General features: G+C 40.5%; 1 protein-coding gene across 2 annotated transcripts in view; it reads left to right on the forward strand.

Moving 5' to 3' along the window:
* EIF2AK3 (eukaryotic translation initiation factor 2 alpha kinase 3) overlaps positions 1–20,456 on the forward strand; it is a gene marked incomplete at its 5' end in the record, with an annotated part of 70,455 nt that overhangs the window by 22,759 nt on the left and 27,240 nt on the right. For both annotated transcript variants that reach the window (XM_014584147.2, XM_027768254.1), the window contains 8 exon segments: positions 3,671–3,865; positions 7,273–7,406; positions 8,930–9,164; positions 9,916–10,078; positions 11,002–11,142; positions 12,568–12,690; positions 13,385–13,605; positions 17,295–17,407. In XM_014584147.2, the coding sequence (XP_014439633.1) occupies positions 3,671–3,865; positions 7,273–7,406; positions 8,930–9,164; positions 9,916–10,078; positions 11,002–11,142; positions 12,568–12,690; positions 13,385–13,605; positions 17,295–17,407 (1,325 nt within the window).

Raw genomic sequence — 20,456 nt, forward strand, 5'->3', positions numbered from 1 at the left:
AATAGCCTTTGTCTTTTATGACATTAACATTTTTGAAAAATACAGTCTTTCTGATCTCATATTTAAAAACATGGAAATTTTCCTGTATTGTGCTTATTCGACTATTTTGGCAATTAGGTTGTACATTCTTGGCTGGACTACTACATAGGCGATCTGGCCTTTCTCACTGCATCACATCTATGACTCATTGATAATTTTTTATAAGATTTTGCCATACGGCATGTGCATTCACCAGAGAGACAGTGAGAGGGAAAGTGAGAAATCATCCCCCACCCCAGAGGGGATGGCCAAACCATAATCCCTTCTCCATTCTCCTCTTGGGATTTTGGGCACACATGCACACATGCTCAGCGTGATTTTCAAACTGCCACTCCGGGACTCAAACTGCAATTGGCCATGTGGGAGTCCAGTGCCTTAAATAGTCTGCCACCTGCTGGCCCCCAGTGATGTTCATTTTTAATCTAATCAAGATATTGCCTATAGGGGCTGGCAAGTGGCATGGTGGTTAAAGGCGCTGGACTCCACATGGCCAACCATGGTTCAAGTCTCGGACCTGGTGGTTTGCTTTCTCATTTCCTTGCTCTCTCTCTGTGTCTCTCTGATCAAACTGGAAAATAATAATAATAATAAAGTTAAATAAAACAATTATATTGCCTGTGTACTTCACTATGTAATTACTGTTTTGTTCTTTAATTTCTTGTAACTTTTCTTTTTGAAATGGCAGATACTATTTCTTTCTTTCTTTGGGGAGCTATGCCCAACAGAGTCTTCATGCCATGACTCACCCCTAGCTTCAGACAGCCCTGGATCATGGATGTGCACATAACAGGAAGGTCTCCAAACCGAACCTAGAACCTTCCCTCATTGGTCAGCTTTGCAGAGCTTTGAGTTTCACCCCTATGCCTTCATATGATTCCCTTATTTCTTATAACTTATAAGCAATCTGTAGGAAGACACTTTTAAGACCATGTAAATGTCTTGTTCCTCATTAAAATTTCCACCGAGACTTTCCACCTTCTTTGATTTTTTTCTTAGTCTGTACTATAAAAGGTTACACAGAGCTAACTTTTACAACTCCAGCCCTCCATTTTCTTCTGTTTATTTATTGTATCTGTTTGTCTTTGGCATGAACTTGTGAATTCCTGTTTTTAAAATTTAGTGCTTAATTATTTTAGTGCTTAAATTATCTCAGACTTGGCCAGTGGTGTGCCCCCATCTTTTTTTGCTATAATAAGGTGGTAAAGTCTCTTTCTTTTTTTTTTTTTTTTTTTTGAAATTTTTGGGTAAGTTTGCTATAGGACACATGGACTCATCAGTCAGAGAGAGAGAGAGACATACAGACAGGAAAACTAAGAAGGTACACCCCTGGGGTTGGCCATGCTGCAATCCCTTCTTCATTCTCCTGTCAAGATTTTGGGCCTGCACACTCACATGCCTAGCATGTTTTCCAAGCCATGGGGTCCAGTGCTTGAATGGTGCAGTTGGCCACGTAGGATCCAGCCACCTTAACCACCATGCCACCGTCTGGTTCTAAAGGCCCGTCATCTATGCACCCTGCCCTAGCACTGGAATTAGCCATTTTTCTGAGTAGTCTTGGTTCCTTTTGGTGGAGAATAGAATAAGATGATAAAATCCGGGTGCTAGGTTAGAGTACATTACCTTATAAACACAGACATGTAAATAAGCAGCTGTGTACCTGATAAAGATTTGTTAGAGGTACAGTAACTGATCTTTGAGAATGTGACAGTATCTTCAGTTGTAGTTACAGCAAAAATTAGAGAATGGGAAGACTTGTGTCAGCAGACTTCACACTGCCAAGGTTTTCTTGGGTTTCAAAGCAGAAACATAAGTAATGCTAGATTTCACTGGGCAGAATTGGGTTGGTACAGGAGGGAGTTCCACAGAGAAGAAATGACATCACTGAACAGTAGCTGTCACATTACATGTATTTAACTAACCGTGCCAGATTCTGCCCATGTAGAGAAAAGTGAAAGACAGGGATGAAAATGTTTGTTTGAGGGCATATTTAGAGAACTTTGAGTGTCCTCTAAAGGACTTAGGTCTTTAGGATTTGAGATCTTTAATAAGAAGATAATAGAGAACTATCAGATTTTTGAATAGTGTCATAACAGGCTTAACTCTGGTTCAGAAAGATTAATCTACAAGATACGCAGAGCTCAGATTGAGGGAATTTCCAGTTAAGAGTTAAGAACTGTGAAGGCACTATTATGATAGTTCAGGGAGGAGATAATAAGGATTCAAAGTAGAAAATGAGAGGAAAAAAAAAGCGAATTGAAACAGTGGTTTTTGAACCTGTCCTAAGAATCCTGGAGTTTGGGGTGAAGGTGAGGGAAAGGAGCATATGGGAATTAAGCAGTGAATTGGAGCTCTCAGCAACCCTTTGGGAGTTTTCAAGTAATTATCCTTTATTTTAAAATATCTTCAGGTGTGTGCACGTGCACGTGTGTGCTGGATTGGAGGTATGCACACACATGTGTCTGGCATGTTTCTCAAGCTCCTGGAGCCAATTCCAGCCACTATTTGGCCTTTTGGGATCTGCCTCCCTTAACTGCCGAGCTACAGGGCTAGTCCTGCCCTGAGCCTGTTCTTGAGAATCCCCACCCCACCATACGTATTTTCCAGATCCTCTTTATCATGTTCTGTTTCTTCCCTGTGGCATTTATCATCTAACCTACGCGTAATTTATTTATAATGTTGTTTGTCTCCTGACACCAGAGCTTAAACTTGGGAGGGGCAGTGGTTTGTTCTGTTCCTTTTGCTCACTGGTCTGTCCTAACACCAGGAGGTGCCTACCCACTAGGTAGGCCCTTGGTAAACATTGTTAAAAAAAAAAAAAAGGACAACCATTCCTTTGGGGGAAAATTAGTTAACAAGGTTCTAGCTCAGCAGATTTGAGAAAGCAAATTAAAGGGATGGGATACTGTTTGAATGAACCTCTCTAAACCTGTTATTCTTGGTTTTTTTTTTTTTTTTGGAGAGATTTTCACTGTAGGGCGCGTGCGCTCGCCAGACAGACAGAGAGAGACATAGAGACAGAAAGCGAGAAATCACCCCCCAGGGGGGATGGGCACGCCGCAATCCCTTCTCCTCCATTCTCCTCTCGGGATCTTGGGCACGCACGCACACGTGCCCGGCGTGAGTTTTAAGCCACCGGGTCCGGGACACGAACCGCGGTCGACTACGTGGGAGTCCAGCGACATAGCCATTACGCTAACTGCTGGTTCCCTAAACCTGTTATTCTTGGAGTCAAGTCTATGACAGTTAGTAGCCGGGGTAAAATAGGCCTAGAAAATACTCCTGTATTATCCATTTACTAGAAAGTCATGTTATACAGTAACATACTAATGGCTATAAGAATTCCTAGAGTAACTTCTTCTTGAACTTACTTGATTACACAATGGTCTGGTATCTCCTTATCCTCAGGGGACCCTCTTGGCCCCTGGCACAGAGTTTGAGAACAAAGATGCTGGAGTATAATGTGCAGACTCGAAATGATCGGCAGTTCTTTTAAATTACTTCTGGTTGACAGACGGAGGTGCTTCATGGGCTACTCAGAAGGAAATTTGAATATATTAAACTCAAGACTCAGCTGTGGGTTATAACTCTTGTTTTCAAGTAATGACCCTTCTAAAAGTCAGCTTCTGTTTAGGTATTTGGGAATAAGATGATCATTCCTTCGCTGGATGGAGACCTCTTCCAGTGGGACCGAGATCGTGAGAGCATGGAAACAGTTCCGTTCACAGTCGAATCACTTCTTGAATCTTCTTATAAATTTGGAGATGATGTTGTTTTGGTTGGAGGAAAATCTCTCACTACTTATGGACTCAGCGCTTACAGTGGAAAGGTAAGTGGAAAAATGTATTTATATGCGGAAAATCAGAATACATTGGGATAGAAGAAATAATTTCTTAAAGCATACTATTCTTAGTAAAGGTTTGTTGTAATTTTCCCCTAAGGATATAATTTGTTTTAATAAGAACTGTGAAATAGAAAGAGGAAGCTAAATTTATATGAGGTAGCAGAATAAACAACAGAGCCAGCCAGGAATTATAAGGGAAAGAAAATGAGTAAATACGGTCCATATGTTTCGGGTGCTTTTTTCATACATTATTTTGAAATCTTCACAATATTTCTAAGGGTTACATATTTTTATTCACCTTTTGGCAGATGAGTAAAAAGATTAACAATAATCTGGATAAGAAGGATGGCTACTACTAATTTATTTATCAAGTTTGAGCCAGTGATAACTCAAGAGGAAAGTTTGTACTCATTTATAGATGAGAAATCTGAGACTTTAAAAGGTTCAGAAATTTCCAAGGTCAACTCTTACTTAGTTCTGTCTGAAAACAAAGTCATGCTGTTACAGACCTAGACTTTCTCGAATATTAGCTCTTGGGATATAATCATAATATAATCTGCTTCTTAGATTGGAGCTTGTGGGACTAGCAGATGCAGCACTTATGTGTCTGGACTCCCACCTGGCTGACTGCAGTTCGAGTCCCAGACCCAGTGGCTTGAAAAGTCACACCATGGTCATGCGATTACATGCCCAAGATCCCTGGAGGAGAATGGAGAAGAAATTGTGGAATGGCCAGCCCCCTTGGGGGGTGATTTTGCATTTTCCCTCTTGCTGTCTCTTTCTCTTTTCCTCTCCCCAGCAAGCACATGCACCCTTATGGCACAAACCTCTTAAAAAAAAAAAAAAAAAAAAGATTGGAGCTTGTAATATAAATCCATTGTTAGGAATAACTATTTAAAAACATCCATTTTAAAAGGTAGAAAAATCTTTTTATTAATGCCTTAACATCTTGATATGTGAACATTTTAAATAGAGACTTAGAATGAAATAAGAATAGGAACATGGTCTTCCCCTTGAGTTTCTCAGGCCCTTTATCTAAGTGTTAGGCCCATAGCATCTTCTCGCTCTTGCAGATGTTTTTCTGCCTTCTCCACCCACCGGCATCTGCACTGCACTGAGGAGGCCTTGCCATCCTGCTAGTTTATTTGAGCAAGCACTGCAGTCTGTTTACTTCAGTATTCTCATCCGTAAAGCAAGAGCGAACATGATCGTTTGGTTCTGATTTGATGGGTTGCTACAAAATTCTGGTGTTCTAGCAGTAGTCTTCTTTTTGTGAGGATTTTAGTTGAAATCCTACTGAGGGTCTTCTTCCTTTCTTTCTTCCTCTTTTTAGAATTTAAAATCTATTTATTTATTTATTCCATGAGAGAGTGAGAGAAACAGGTATGCCCAACAGAATCCTCATGCTACTATCCACCCCTGCCTCAGCCAGCAAGGATCCCAGTTTCTCACATACTCAGCCCATGTGCAGAGACCTCAGGATGCAAACCTCGACCTGTCCCATGTGGTTTCAGTATCGCAGAGCCTTGCTTATCTACCATGCCACTACACTGGCCTCCTCTTTCTTTTAATGAAAACTTGAAGATGCCTTTTTTTTGGGGGAAGAGGTTTTTGCTGTAGGGCATGTGCACACGCCAGAAAGGCAAAGAGAGACAGAAAATGAGAAACCACCCCCCAGGGGAGATGGCCACCCCACAGTCCTTTCTCCTCCATTCTCCTCTAGGGATTTTGGGCACGCACACACATGCACCCAGCATGAGTTTAAGCCACCGGGTCGGGGACTCGAACTGTGGTCAACTACATGAAAGTCCAGCGAAGTAGCCATTATGCCATCTGTTGGTCCCCAAAGAAGATACTTTTAAATATGAAAGCTATTAGAAGAGATTACAAATTTTAAAAACCAGATACTTCTGTTATATGGAAACGGAGGTTTATTTTGTTTTGGCTCACATAGAAATTTTTAGAGAGATTTTTTGCTATAGGGTGCCAGTGCTTACCAGAGAGACAGAGAAAGTAAGAAATCACCCCCAGAGGAATGACCACACTGCAATCCCTCTCCTCCATTCTCCCCTTGGGATTTTGGGCATGCGTGCACATGTGCCCAGCATGAGTTTCAAGCCACCAGTCTGGGACTTGAACTGCAGTTGGGCAAGTGGGAGTCTAGCACTTTAATCACTATGCTACCTGCTGTCCTCCAGTTCCCATAGAATTTTATTAATATTGCTGATATAATATCACAACCAGTTATCTATTTCTTGTATATTCCATAGAAATCCTCAAACTTAGACTAAAACATTCTAAATCCTTAAAATTATTCTGTACGAAAAATATTCATCGGTACTTTCATGTTTCTAAGTAACTCAGTTTAGGAGTTAGTATCCTAGTTGGTGCTTTATTACTTGGATTCTTCTTACACATCTCCTTATTTCTTCTTTTTTTTTTCTTTTTTTTAATACCCAGGAAAAAAAAAAAAACTAGAACGATTTTGCACCCAAATTCACTCATAAGCATCTTCGGGCTCTTGTTCCTCTTTAAAGATGCCAAAACTGCGCCCTAGAGAGAGTGCCTTAGGAGGGTTTCTGCGAGAAGTCAGGGGAATCCCACTCAGCAGATCCTGGCTCCACAGCGAAAGGCCTACTAATACATGTAAATGTGGATGCTTGGGTTAGAATATGTTTTATGGGAACCAGCAGTTAGCGTAATGGCTATGTCGCTGGACTCCCACGTAGTCGACCATGGGTCACGTCCCGGACCCGGTGGCTTAAACTCACGCCGGGCGCGTGTGCGTGCGTGCCCAAGATCCCGAGAGGAGAATGGAGGAGAAGGGATTGCAGCGTGACCATCCCCCCTGGGGGGTGATTTCTTGCTTTCTGTCTCTATGTCTCTCTCTGTCTGGCGAGCACACACGCCCTATAGCGAAAGAAAAAAAAACTCTCCAAAAATAAAATTCGCTGTTCTGGGGCCAGCAAGTGGTGTGGTGGTTGGGGGCGCTGGACTCCCATGTAACCAACCGCGATTCTAGTCTTGGACCTGGTGACTTGCTTTCTCACTTTCCCTCTCTGTCTCTCACTCTGTCCCTCTCTGGCCAAATTAAAAATAAGTAAATAAACAAAGTAATTGTTTAAAAACAAATAAATAAAATATTAGCTGTTCTTTTTAACATCTCTGATCTCCCACTTCTATTCTTTTTTCAAAAAATTACTTATTTAAATTTTATTTATTCAGTCACTTATTTTAATTTGATGAGAGAGAGAGGAAGTGAGAAAACAAGCCACCAGGTTGGGGACTTGAACCATGGTCAACCATGTGGGAGTGTCCAGCGTCTTAACTACCACACCGTCTGCTGGCTCTCTCACTTCTATTCTTCACTAATTTTTTACCTCTCCTTTCAGGTGCGGTATATTTGTTCAGCTTTGGGTTGTCGCCAGTGGGATAGTGATGAAATGGAGCAAGAAGAAGACATCTTGCTTCTGCAACGCACCCAGAAAACCGTTCGAGCTGTTGGACCTCGTAGTGGCAATGAGAAGTGCGTATTCAGATAATGCTGCTATTGAGTGTGTGTGTGTGTGTACACGCCTGTATGTATGTATGTATGCATACACACGTGTATATACATGTATCTATATCTCACTGATATATACATGTGTGCATATTTACTTTTAAAGTTTTGTTTATTTCCATGGGCTAGAGTGAGACAGACAGAGACAGGCAGTCCCTTACCAGATCTTGACACTGTGATCTACCCCCAGCACCAGGCAGCCCTGGGTCGTGGGCACATGCGTGACCAGGACATTGAGGAAAGTCTCTCTGTGGCCACAAACCTGGAGCGTTCCCGTGTGAGTCAGCCTCACAGAACCTTGCATTTTACTTCTGTATCATCATTCAGCCTCTGCTGTTGATATTTGTTAGGTATATCTAAGACCAAAATATATTTTTTTCCTTATGGTGATTTCGTGGACTACTCTGTTGCCCTAAATCCATACTATTCTTTAAAAAAAAAAGAAATGTGGACAAATTTTTAAATAAATAAGTAAAATGAATGAATGAATGAAGTTAAATAAAATAATTCTTTAAAAAACAAAGAATGTATTTATTCTTTCTACGTTCATTGGTCTGTGAATAGGGGTTTGCCTCTGCTGACAACCTTACCTTCTTTCTCCTGCTGGGATTTTGTTCCCTTCAGAGTGCGGCACTCAGCCACCACAGGAGCAAAAGTACAGCTTTAACAGAATTCTGATTTACTAGAATAAGAAGGCATGTTCTATGATTTGCTCTTTAAGTATCTGTTGGGTCATCAGAAAAGTCATGACCCATTTTTGCATAGAAATATATATATCAATAGTATTGGAATTCTTAGCTAGACTATATCTAAATAATAATCCATTATACCATCCATAGTTAAGAGATTTTTTTTTTTGTATACTAATTACAGAAGAAACATTATTATTGCCACTTTCTGGATAAGGATACTGAAACTTAGGGAAGGGTAGACCATTTGCCCCATCTTGGTAAGTAGAGATCCGAGATTCATGCGGAGATGGTTTGATCCCAGTTTGGCATGCAGGATCAACATGCCTCTTTGACGTCATGTTGTCATATGATTTTAAAATTGTTCCATGTATCTTGCTTTTTACATTGATTTATTGAGATACATTAACTTCTCTGCACTTGAGTGAAATCTTCCCAGCCTTTAATTGGGAAGTAAGGCAGATTGCATACTACTTCATTTTAAGGTGGCTTTGGTGTGTTTTGAGAAAATCACTCTGAATTGCAAGTGTGAACATTCGTTAATTTTTTAGAGAAAACCTGTCCCATAGCTGTCACAGTCTGAAACTCTCAGAACTCACTGTTTCTGAAGTGTCAGGACTAAGTTCTCCCTAGAGGGCCCTCTTGTGGCAAAAGTCAGCAGAGCACACCTTTCCAGGTTAGATTTTGTTCTTATTCTCTTCATACAATCTTAGTATTTGCTTCTTCCATCTAAAGGAGTTGTATATTTTTGGTCTCTTCACTTAAATGTAAATTTCTAAAACACGCCTTTGTAAATTTAAGGTGGAATTTCAGTGTTGGCCACTTTGAACTTCGGTATATTCCAGACTTGGAAACTAGAGCCGGATTTATTGAAAGCACCTTTAAACCCAGTGGGAACAAAGAAGAGTCTAAAATTATTTCAGATGTGGACGAACAGGAAGCTGCCCTGATGGACACAGTGATAAAGGTCTCCGTTGCTGATTGGAAGGTTATGGCATTTAGTAAAAAGGGAGGACATCTGGAATGGGAATACCAGGTACCTAGAACCACTCAGCATTTATAAATATGTCTGTCTGTCTGTCTGTCTGTCTGTCTTTCTTTCTTTCTTTCTTTCTTTCTTTCTTTCTGTGTGTACTCACCAGAGAGAGAGTGAGAGACAGAAAGTGAGCATTCACCCCCCCCCCCCCCCAGGTAGATGGCTACACCACAGTCCCTTTGCCTTCATTCTCCTCTTGGGATTTTGGGCACACATACATATGAGCCTGGCATGTCTTTCAAGGCACCAGTCCGAGACTTGAACCACAGTCTGTCAGGTGGGGTCCAGCTGTCTTAACCACCACACCACCTGTTTTTCTTTCTCTCCCAGTTTGACTCAGCTTCTTAGGTGGAGGGAAATAACCACCACTTTGGCTTTGTCGCTCATTCTCTGCCCTTTGGATGTTTGTGATTTTGTTTTTACGAGAGATTTTTGCTGTAGGGTGCATGCACTCACCAGAGAGACAGAGACAGAAAGTGAGAAATCACCCTCCATAGGGATGGCCATGCCACAATCCCTTCTCCGTTCTCCTCTCAGGATTTTGGGCAAGTACACACACGTGCCCTGCATGAGTTTTAAGCTGCCAGGTCCAAGACTTGAGCCACAGTCAACTACATGGGAGTCCATCGACATAACCATTACCCCAACTGCTGGTGCCCTAGATGTTTGTGATTTTAAACGGTATTTTCTGAGTAAAAATTACATAAATACTGTTTGAATTACTAAAATCTTTGTTCCTGTTTTTGTTTAGTTTTGTACTCCAATTGCATCTGCCTGGTTGATTAAAGATGGCAAGGTCATTCCCATTAGTCTTTTTGATGATACAAGTTATACATCTAATGATGAACTTTTAAAAGATGAAGAAGACATCGTAGAAGCTGCCCGAGGAGCCACAGAGAACAGTGTTTACTTGGGTGAGTAGTGTCACTCACGTAGTGATGGACACATTGACTTGTAGATTGTATCCTTACATTGTTTCCTCCTATTCAGGAGTGCTGATAGGAGCTCAGATTCCTAGGTACAGTCTTTGATTTAGGCTGCCCTTAAGATTTATACCTTGATTTCCATTTCTGCTCTTTTTCCATTTTTCCAGTTCTGAAACTTCTAATTACTGCAGTGTAGTCTTTTTCTCTGAGACTTAGATTGCAATGACTTAGGGATGTTCCCATTATGTAGCACAATTTAAAATCACTTACATACCTTCAAAGTCTCCACTTCTCACTTTAGAATTTGTTTTATTATTTACCTGAAAAGCTAAGACAGAATTCTGGTGCACTTCTGGGAAATAGAAAGTCTTTAATAAATTTTGAAAACTCTTGAATTTGAACCGTTTTAGGTAATTAAATGCTCATAAAATTCTATAAGCTCTATCAACATACATCCTACCACTCAAATCTAAATTAAATGTAAGAATTTGAAGGAATAACATGCCACATATGTGTAGGGATGGCATTTGACCAGATTGTTAGCCATTTCTCTGGAATTGTGGATGCTTAGGTAAACTTTATTTAAAGAGAACATTACTTCACCTAAGCTATTTGTTTCTGGAGAATATAGTACCTTCCTGTGTTTGAGTTTTTCTACTGGAATTGCTTTTCTGTGATTACTGAAATGTGCTATTGTTCAGTGAGAAACATTGAGTGTACCCTGTGTATAATTTTTCCTCTCTGTTTTTGAGTAATCCTCTTATTGTTGAGTGCTTCAGGTATGTTTCTTCTTTGAATAAAGCTATGTGGCACATGAAGAAGTAACTGGAATTAATCTCATTTCATTAAGTTAAAATGAACCTTAAAAAAAAAAAACCATTACATAAATAACAATGTTCTGGTTGATTCAGGAATGTATAGAGGCCAGTTGTACTTGCAGTCATCAGTCAGAATTTCAGAAAAGTTTCCAACGAGTCCCAAAGCCTTGGAATCCGTGAATAGTGAAAATGCAATTATTCCTTTGCCAACAATCAAATGGAAGCCCTTAATACGTAAGTGCATTGTAAACTTTTTATAAATACCTGAAAATATTGGGTGAGCTAATTGTATCTGTCTTTGCCCTAAATTTGAATATTTTAGAGATCAGAACTATTACATACTTTTTATTTTGCTGATAAAGTTATGTTATATGTTAATAATGATTTTCTGTGACCAGCAGGTGACATAGTGGTTAAGGTGCGGGACTCTTACATGGCCAACTGTAGTTTGACTCGTGGACCTGGCAGCTTGCTTTCTTACTTTCCCTCTTTCTCTCTCTGAGCTCATGTGCCCTGTAGCAATTTTTTTTAAAAAAAGAAGATAATAATAATAAATAAAATTAAATAATTATTTTAAAAAATGTTTTTTATTTATTTTTTATTTTTTAAATTTTTTTTGCTATAGGTTGCATACTCTTACAAGAGAGAAAGAGTGGAAGTGAGAAATCACTCCCTGGGGGAGATGGCCACCTCACAATCCCTCCTCCATTCTCCTGTTGGGATTTTGGGCACGCATGTACACACGCCCAGTGTGATTTTCAAGTCACTGGGTCCGGGACTCAAACTGCACAGCTAGCCACCTGAGATCTGGCACCTTAACCTCCATGCCACCTACTGGCCCCAATAATGATTTTTAATGATTATTTAAAGCATTATTTCATTAAAGCACAAGTTGTTTCTATACAAATAAATGTTAATAAAATATTTCTCTATAAAACTTAGAAGAACTCGGCCATTCACAGCCCATGCCAAAGTAACATTTAGCTCTTAACTTATTTATATTAAGACTCTTTGGTGAAAAGTTGTTTGTTTATCATACCATTTTCTTTGAGACACATAAAGAAATTGAATTCAAATACTGAGATACTGAGACATCTATTCCTTAATTATCTTTCTATACCTAGTGTGTGCCTTTTTCCCTCTTTATACCTTGTGTTTTTTTACGGCATGTGTCACAGAATTTATTTACTTATTTAAATGACTCATCTTCTCTGCAGTACTGTGTGCCTTTCAAGGGCAAGAACCTTGGGCCTTTTGGGAACCAGCAGTTAGCATAATGGCTATGTCGCTGGACTCCCACGTGGTCGACTGCGGTTCGCGTCCCGGACCCGGTGGCTTAGAACTCACGCCGGGCGCGTGTGCGTGCGTGCCCAAGATCCCGAGAGGAGAGTGGAGGAGAAGGGATTGCGGCGTGACCATCCCCCCTGGGGGTGATTTCTCGCTTTCTGTCTCTATGTCTCTCTCTGTCTGTCTGGCGAGCGTACGCGCCCTATAGCGAAAATCTCTCCAAAAAAAAAAAAAAAAAAAGAACCTTGGGCCTTTTGTTTGACATACATGTTTGAACTGAACTATGGTTAAAAATCAGTTTTTTTTTGATGAACGAGGTATAGACATTTTCATTACAGTCGTAATAATTAACGTTCTACCATTTTATTTTAGATTCTCCTTCCAGAACTCCTGTCTTGGTAGGATCTGATGAATTTGACAAATGTCTTAGTAATGATAAGTTTTCTCATGAAGAATATAGTAATGGTGCACTTTCCATCTTACAGTATCCATATGGTAAAGTATGATTCCTTTGGAAGTACCGAGTTTTATTTATTTATCAATTTGAATTAATTAGTAGTATTTGGATGAAGGGAAATTGATTATAGTATAGAAAATAAAATACGTTTGGTGACGATATTGAGAATGGTGGCTTAGCCTGCAGTTGCCAAAATCAGAATGTCAGGGTTCAGGTCTCCGGTTTGCTACCTCCTGGTTGGGCATATCTAACTTCCCATGTCTCGGTTCCTGTATCTGTGAAATGAGATTAGTGATCCTAATGTCTACTCGTTGAGTTGTTAATAGATCTAAGCAAATTATTGCATGTAAACAGAGGGGAGAAGGGACTGCTGTGTGGCCATCCCCCCAGCACTCCGGGGTGGGGAGGGGGTGATTTCTTGCTTTCTGTCTCTGTCTCTCCATCAACAGCAAAAATCTCTCAAAAAATCTAAAAGATTAAATTACTGAGTTTTTTCCTAGTCTTAATATTTAATGAAAAGGAAATGTAAGATGTTTATAGGATAAAGGAATAGGTATGTACTTAGTTAAAAAAAAAATAAGGTAAATGATGGTTTTAAAGAAGAGACAAAATGTAAAAAAAGAAATTCGCATTGTAAGTCATAGGAAAATTGATCATTTTTAGCAGTTAAGGATGGGCTTATTTTTATTTATCTCAAAAAAATCCAAACTCTGCTAACGTTTGTTTTTGAAGATAACGGTTATTACCTACCATACTACAAGAGGGAGAGGAACAAACGGAGCACACAGATCACAGTCAGATTCCTCGACAGCCCTAATTACAACAAGAACATCCGCAAAAAGGATCCGGTACTCCTCTTACACTGGTGGAAAGAGATAGTTGGGACGATTTTATTTTGTATCATAGCAACGACGTTCATTGTGCGCAGACTTTTCCACCCTCATCCTCACAGAGTAAGACATTTTTTCAGACTCTTAAGATACTTTTTAGAATATATTGATAATATATTGGGAATATAGAAAACTGTGTGTAGGGGAATGAAATGTACTTATATTTTCTCATAAAGCCTCTGTGGCCTTTGCTCTCGTTTCCACTTCCTCCTCTTCATTCCTCATCCCAGTCTTGCTTCCACTCCTACCATTCCGCTGAAGGTGTTCTTGCCACGGTTTTCTGTGATCTTCTTTTTGTTCCATGTAATAGACATTTTCCAGTCTTTATCTAACAGAACCTCCTGTACTGAACACGGCTGAACACCTCTTGTTGTCCTTTCTTGGTTGGCTTCCTTGACACCATACCGTCCTGGTCTCCTCCTTGGGAGTGCCCCGGATGCCTTGGGCTCTCACCTCCTCAGCCCCTCCCAGTCACATTGGTTCCTCACAGCTTCCTCTTTCCTTGTCCATTCCACAGACTCACCTTCCATATTCTCCCCTACTTTCCTAATTCCAATCATATTGTATTCTTTTATATATATATATATATATTTATGGGAGATTTTTGCTGTAGGGCACATGTGCTCACCAGAGAGTCAGAGACAGAAAGACAGAAAGCAAGAAGCCACTCCCCTTAGAGGGGATGGCCACGCTGCAATCACTTCTCTAGTCTCCTCTCGGAATTTTGGGCACACACGCGCCTGCACCTGGCATGAATTTTAAGCCACCGGGTCCAGGACTCACTGTGGCCAATTACCTGGGAGTCTAGCTCCATAACCGCTACGCCATCCACTAGTCCCATCGTCTTATGTTCTGCTGATTCCTCAATACATTTCTCTGGACTCAGCTACTGCACATGAGTCCTATCTCAGGCTGTTCATTTCCACCCCCATTTTCATCCCCAGCCTGCTCTGCTGGCATTTTTCTGTCTCAGTACAAAGTACTGCCGTACTTAGTCCCCAAAGCCAGAAATCTTTCTGCTCTCCCTCATTTTAGTCAGTCACTAAGTTCTGTAAAATCTTCCTCATAAATATCTTCAAATTTGTCTTCATCACATCCAATTTCTGTTTCCCTAGCACAAACGCCATTATACCTCTCCTGAATTACTAACATGGCATTTCATATGCTCTCCACACCTTAATCCCCTGGCTGCATTTCCATTAAAACTGTGGGGGACCAGCAGTTGGCATAATGGCTATGTTGCTAGACTCCCATGTAGTCAACTGTGGTTCGAGTCCCGGACTCAGTGGCTTAAAACACACCAGATGCATGTGCATGCGTGCCCAAGATCCTGAGAGGAGAATGGAGGAAGAGGGATTGTGGCATGGCCATCCCCGCTGGGAGGGTGATTTCTCACTTTTTGTCTCTCTCTTTCTGGTGAGCGCACATGCCTAATAGCAAAAACCTTGGGGTCAGCAGGTGTCGTAGTGGCTAAGGCGCTGGACTCTCATGAGGATGACCACCATTCAAGTCCCAGACCCGGCAGCTCAAGGCCCACACTGGGTACATGTGCATGCGTGTCCAAAATCCTGATAGGAGAATGGAGGAGAGGAAATGGTCATGCCACAATCACCCTGGGGGGTGATTTCTCACTTTCTTTCTCTCCAGTGAACACATGCACCCTATAGAAAAATCTCTCAAGGGAACCAACAGTTAGCGTAATGGCTATGTCGCTGAACTCCCACGTAGTCGACCGTGGTTCGCGTCCCAGACCCGGTGGCTTAAAATTCATGCCGGGCGTGTGATCCCGAGAGGAGAATGGAGGAGAAGGGATTGCAGTGTGACCATCCCCCCTGAGGGGTGATTTCTCGCTTTCTGTTTCTAATGTCTCTTTCTGTCTGCCTGGTGAGTGGACGCGCTCTATAGTGAAAATCTCTCCAAAAAAAAGAAAAAGAAAAATCTCTCAAAACCAAAACAAGCAAGAAGAAACTTCTATTAACCGACTCCCCATTGTTGTTAGCTGAAATCCAGTCTTCTCAGGACATACACAGTTTCGAATGATTTGTACCCTGCCTGCTCAGTACTTCTCACTCACCATTACCCTGATGCCCTCCTCCCCTTCTCCCCTCTCTCTCCCATGCTCAGCAGCCACGTGACCTCCTTTCAGTCCCTCATGTATGTCATGCTCTGTCTAAGCCTGACACTTGTCAACCCTCTGACCAAACCACTGAACACTTTTTCTCCCTCCCAACTCACACAGTTAACTCTTCACCATCATTCACTTAGAAATAAATTGTCATGTCTTCCAGCAGTCTTCCTTAGATTCTTAGATTCCCTGCCAATGTTTTAGAACACTCTGTGTTCCCCATTCTAATCTATTTGATAGTAACTAACCAGTTCTTTTTGTCATTAGACTACATTTCTTTCTTTTTTAAAATTAACATTTATTTTATGAGAGGAAGGAAATGAGAGAGACAAATTCCCAGTCACTTATGCAGTGCCTGACACATAATCAGTGCTCAGTAAAGACTTGTTAGAAGAATCAGTGGCTAGGGTCAGCCCCACAACTTGGTGATTAAGGGAGCCAGATCCCACATGGTTTGAGACCTGGCCCTGGTGGCTTGAAAAACACGCCAGGTGCATGGGCATGTGCATATGTGCCCCAAATCTTAACAGGATGGACAGAGGGAGGAGAAGGGATTGCCGCCTGACCACACTCCATTAGTAGTTACTTTCTCCTCCTTCTCTCTGTCTCTTGGTCTCTCTCTGGTAAGTACATTGCCTCTGGTAAAAAAAAAAAAAAAGAAAAGAAAAAGGAAAAAAAATTAAAAACCAATGGCTAAACATGAACCACCATACTATTTGATCGTATTTTTTTTCTTTTTAACATTTAAAGTTTATTCATGACCACTCCCCTAAGGGAGGTGCTTTCTCACTTTTCCTTTTTCTCTTTCTCGCCCCCTAGCAAGTGCATGCACCCTCTGGCAAATTAAAAAGAAAGAGGCATTGCAAGTGAGACATTACGAAATTCATTTTGTTGGAAACACATTTACAGCATCTATGAAATTAGAAAAAAAACTCTGGTCTTGCCAGGAAGTTTACACTCATACTTACTTTCTTTATACAACTAGTTATGTATTATGCTGTACATATAGTGTACCCATTATAAGGAAACAAAATCCCCTCAAATACTACAGGGATGGCAGTGTCAAGATACAATTTTTAATTTCCCAAAGGCATGTGCACTCACCAGAGTGGTGTAAGGGGAGACAATCAAAACTACAATCCCTTCTCCTCCATTTCTTTCTTTCTATTTTTTTTAAAGAGTGATTTATCTGTATTTATTTATTTATTTTGATTTAACCACAGAGGGATAGAGAGAGAGAGAGAAAGAGAGAAACTGAGAAAACAAGCTGCCAGGCCTGGGACTTGAACCACAGTCGACAGTGTGGGAGTCCAGCACCCTTAACTACCACACCACCTGCCAGCAACTCTGTTTCTTCATCCTGTTGAGATTAGGGGCATGTGTGTGCACACATACCTGTCATTTTTTTCAGGCTGCCAGATCTGGGGCTCAAACTGAGTTAGCTATGTGAGATCCCAGTGCCTACTTTTTTCTTTAATATAATTAAGAGAAATGTTATATTTTTTATTTTATAATGGTTTTGTCTTTTTCGATATTAATTTATTTTTCAATGTTATTTTATAATTGAAGATTGTTAACTAATGTCAGTTCAGCTTGTACTGGTAGTGATTTTGTTTTTTCTTATCAGCAAAGGAAGGAATCTGAAACTCAGTGTCAAACTGAAAATAAATATGATTCTGTAAGTGGTGAATCCAATGACAGTAGCTGGAATGACATAAAAAACTCTGGATATGTATCACGGTAAGAGTCTTACAAAATATATAGATTTGTGTTAAAGCTTCTGATGGCAACTGTTTGAATCACAGAGGTAACCTCTAAAGTTAAGATCTTATTTAACTTTTTTTAAAATGTGGCTATCTAGGTAAGTAAAACCAAGACTTGTTATGAACTTATTAAAAGTGGCATGTCCCCTAAAAGGGATAAAAGTAGAGTGTTACAGGAATTTAGAATTTCCATCACCAAATGAAGCTTTTATTTGGATAGTGTATTTAACATAGATCTACCATGTACTGAGATCGGTCTTAATAGCCAAATAACAGTAATTGAGTAGTTGTGTTTATCAGAATATGCTATATCTCCATAGGTTTCTTAATACTCAGTTATTTCTTCTTTCATTCTGTGGAATAGGAAATAGAAAAAAGGGAAAAAACACCAATAGAGTTATTACTATTTTTTAAAATTTGCTATAGGATGCATGCTCCTGGCAGAAAAAGAGAGAGAAAGTGAAAAGGCACCCCCCACCACCACCCAGGAGGGATGTCCATGGCACAGTTTCTTCTCCATTATCCTTTCATGATTTGGGGTACACACACACATGTGTCCAGTGTTTTGCTTTTCAAGCCACCAGTCTGGGACTCTAACCATGCAGTCAGTCATATGGAATCCAGCTGCCTCAACCACCTCACCACTGGCTGGCCTAGAATAGATAATTAAAAAAAAGTAGAAGGAGATAGGTTAGCCAGAGATAGGTAGTTCAAATAACATGAAAGTAAAATAAAAGTACAGAAGCTGTTAGCAATCTCTCAGGTACAGAATTTTGCTTTTGATGCTTCATCTCACAGGAAGTGATGCTTTTATGTTTTTCACATTGGTGTTACAGGAAGTGATGCTTTTATGTTTTTCACATTTCATGGATTTGGGCTGCATTTCCCTTTATTTTGATAATATACTTATCACTTTAGTGATTTGAGGCTAAGAAAAAGACAGAACTTTACTGTTTAATATCTAGGATAATGGTTTTATGACAAAAAAGACTGAAAATAATAGGTGAATGTGTGTATTAGTCAGGGCTCCTTAGAGAAACAGAAGAAATAAGATATATATAAGTAGATTCATAAAGAGATATGTCATTTATAAAGAGATTTATTATAAGGAATTGGCTTATTCAGTTAGGCATAATTATGAACTGCTGCTGTCTTCACTTGGAGAGTAAATATGGTCTAAGGAAATGCACATGGATGGCAAGCTGATAAAGGCTGGACTTGTGATGGTTAGTTTTGTATCAACTTGTCTGGGCTACCAGGCACCCAGACATACTTAGAAGCCCCAAGATCTGCAGGTGGCAAGCTGAAGGCCCAGGAGAGCTGATGGTATATTTCCAGTCTAAGTCCAAAGGCCTAGGAACCAGGGGAGCCGATGATGTAAGTGCATTTCTGAAAGCCAGCAGACTCAAGATGCTAGAAGAGTTGAATGTTTCAGTTCATGTCTGAAAGCAAGAAAAGACCGATGTCCCTGGTGACGTCAATCAAGCAGGAGTTACCTTTGCTTGCAGAATGTCGGCCCTTTTCCTCCATTCAGGCTTTTTGCTGTGCTTGGATTATGGCCATCCACATAAGGGAAGACAGTCTTCTTTCTTCAGGCTACCAGTTGAAATGTTAATCTCATCCCAGAACACCCTATATGCACACCCACAATAATGTTTGACAAAATGTCTGGGTATCCTATAGCCTAATCAAGTTGATACATAAAATGAACCATCACAAGTCCACCCTTTATCAGCTTGCCATCCATGTACATCCCCTTAGACTATATTTAATCTCTAAATAAAGCCATTAACAGTTCATTAACACAGTACAACTATTCTGCATTCAATCAAAAATATATTAAACTTCTTCCTCAGAAGAAAGGTAAAGTCCTTAAGTGATGTTTATTCTTCTCTATCATATTCTGTAACTTAAATACTTGTATATAAAATTAGCTCAAATATTGTGATATAAAGTCAATACATCTTAAGTTATATGATAAGGAAATTAGAAAACAGTTTCTATACACGTACATACACACACACACACACACACACACACACACACATTTCCCAACAAATAAAGAGGCAATCTAATTAACAGTCGTTATTTCTGTAACTGGTCATGTGGTCATAGTTGGCATTTATATCTATCTTTTCTCCCTACCCATACCACATCCCTTTGCCTCAGCTGATTATGGTTCTTTGCTGTTGGGGCAACCCAAATCTTCAATTCTTTTTTTTTTAATAGAGGTTTTTGCCTTAGGGTATGTGTGTTTGCCAGAGAGAGACAGACAGTGAGAGGGAAACTGAGAAACCACCTCCCAGGGGGATAGCCAAGATCTCTTCTCCTCCCAAGATCTTGAGCACACACCCACACACCTGGCAAGATTTTCAAGCTACCAGGTCCAGGACTCAAAGCGCAGCCAGCCATGTGACAGTCCAGCAATGTAACTGCTACTCCATTGGCCCCCACATCTTCAGTTCTAAAGGGTCAAGGTCATTGATCATCCTGTCTGGATTGGATTGTTGTGGTTTTCCATTGACTTTAATCACAGGCCGTGGTGATAGTAGGAGAAACCCTATGAAGTCTCCTGTATTCCAGACCTGCTCCCTTTACTTCCACTCTGGAATGGCAGTCCACTTTTCTGTTGGTAGTCTGGATTAGTCACCCAACCAACTCCCTTTTTTAACTGTTAATTCGGAGGCATAAGGAGTTCAAAGTTGCTGGGCAGCAGTCTTAATTTCCAGTTCGAAGACACATTGTTGTGTCTCCTGGTAGAAATATTTCTTCCTCTGGAACTAAGACCTCTAGGCCAACAGAACATGAGGTCATGGGAATAGGGAGCAACAATTTTGCTAGTGTGACACTAGCGGTAAGGGTGAGTGGTACCACTCCCACTTCCATCCCTTGATTCCTGGACCTGTGAATCCTGGCTGTGGGAGAAGTGGCTTCAATTTAAGATGCTGATTCAGTTTCTACAGCCTTGTGGAGAACCTTGCTGCAGCCCTGCAAGGTGTTGTCACCTAGCTAGTGCTGTAGCTGTG

This window comes from Tupaia chinensis, unplaced genomic scaffold (assembly GCF_000334495.1).
Source record: "Tupaia chinensis unplaced genomic scaffold, TupChi_1.0 Scaffold145741_1, whole genome shotgun sequence".
Lineage (NCBI taxonomy): Eukaryota > Metazoa > Chordata > Mammalia > Scandentia > Tupaiidae > Tupaia > Tupaia belangeri.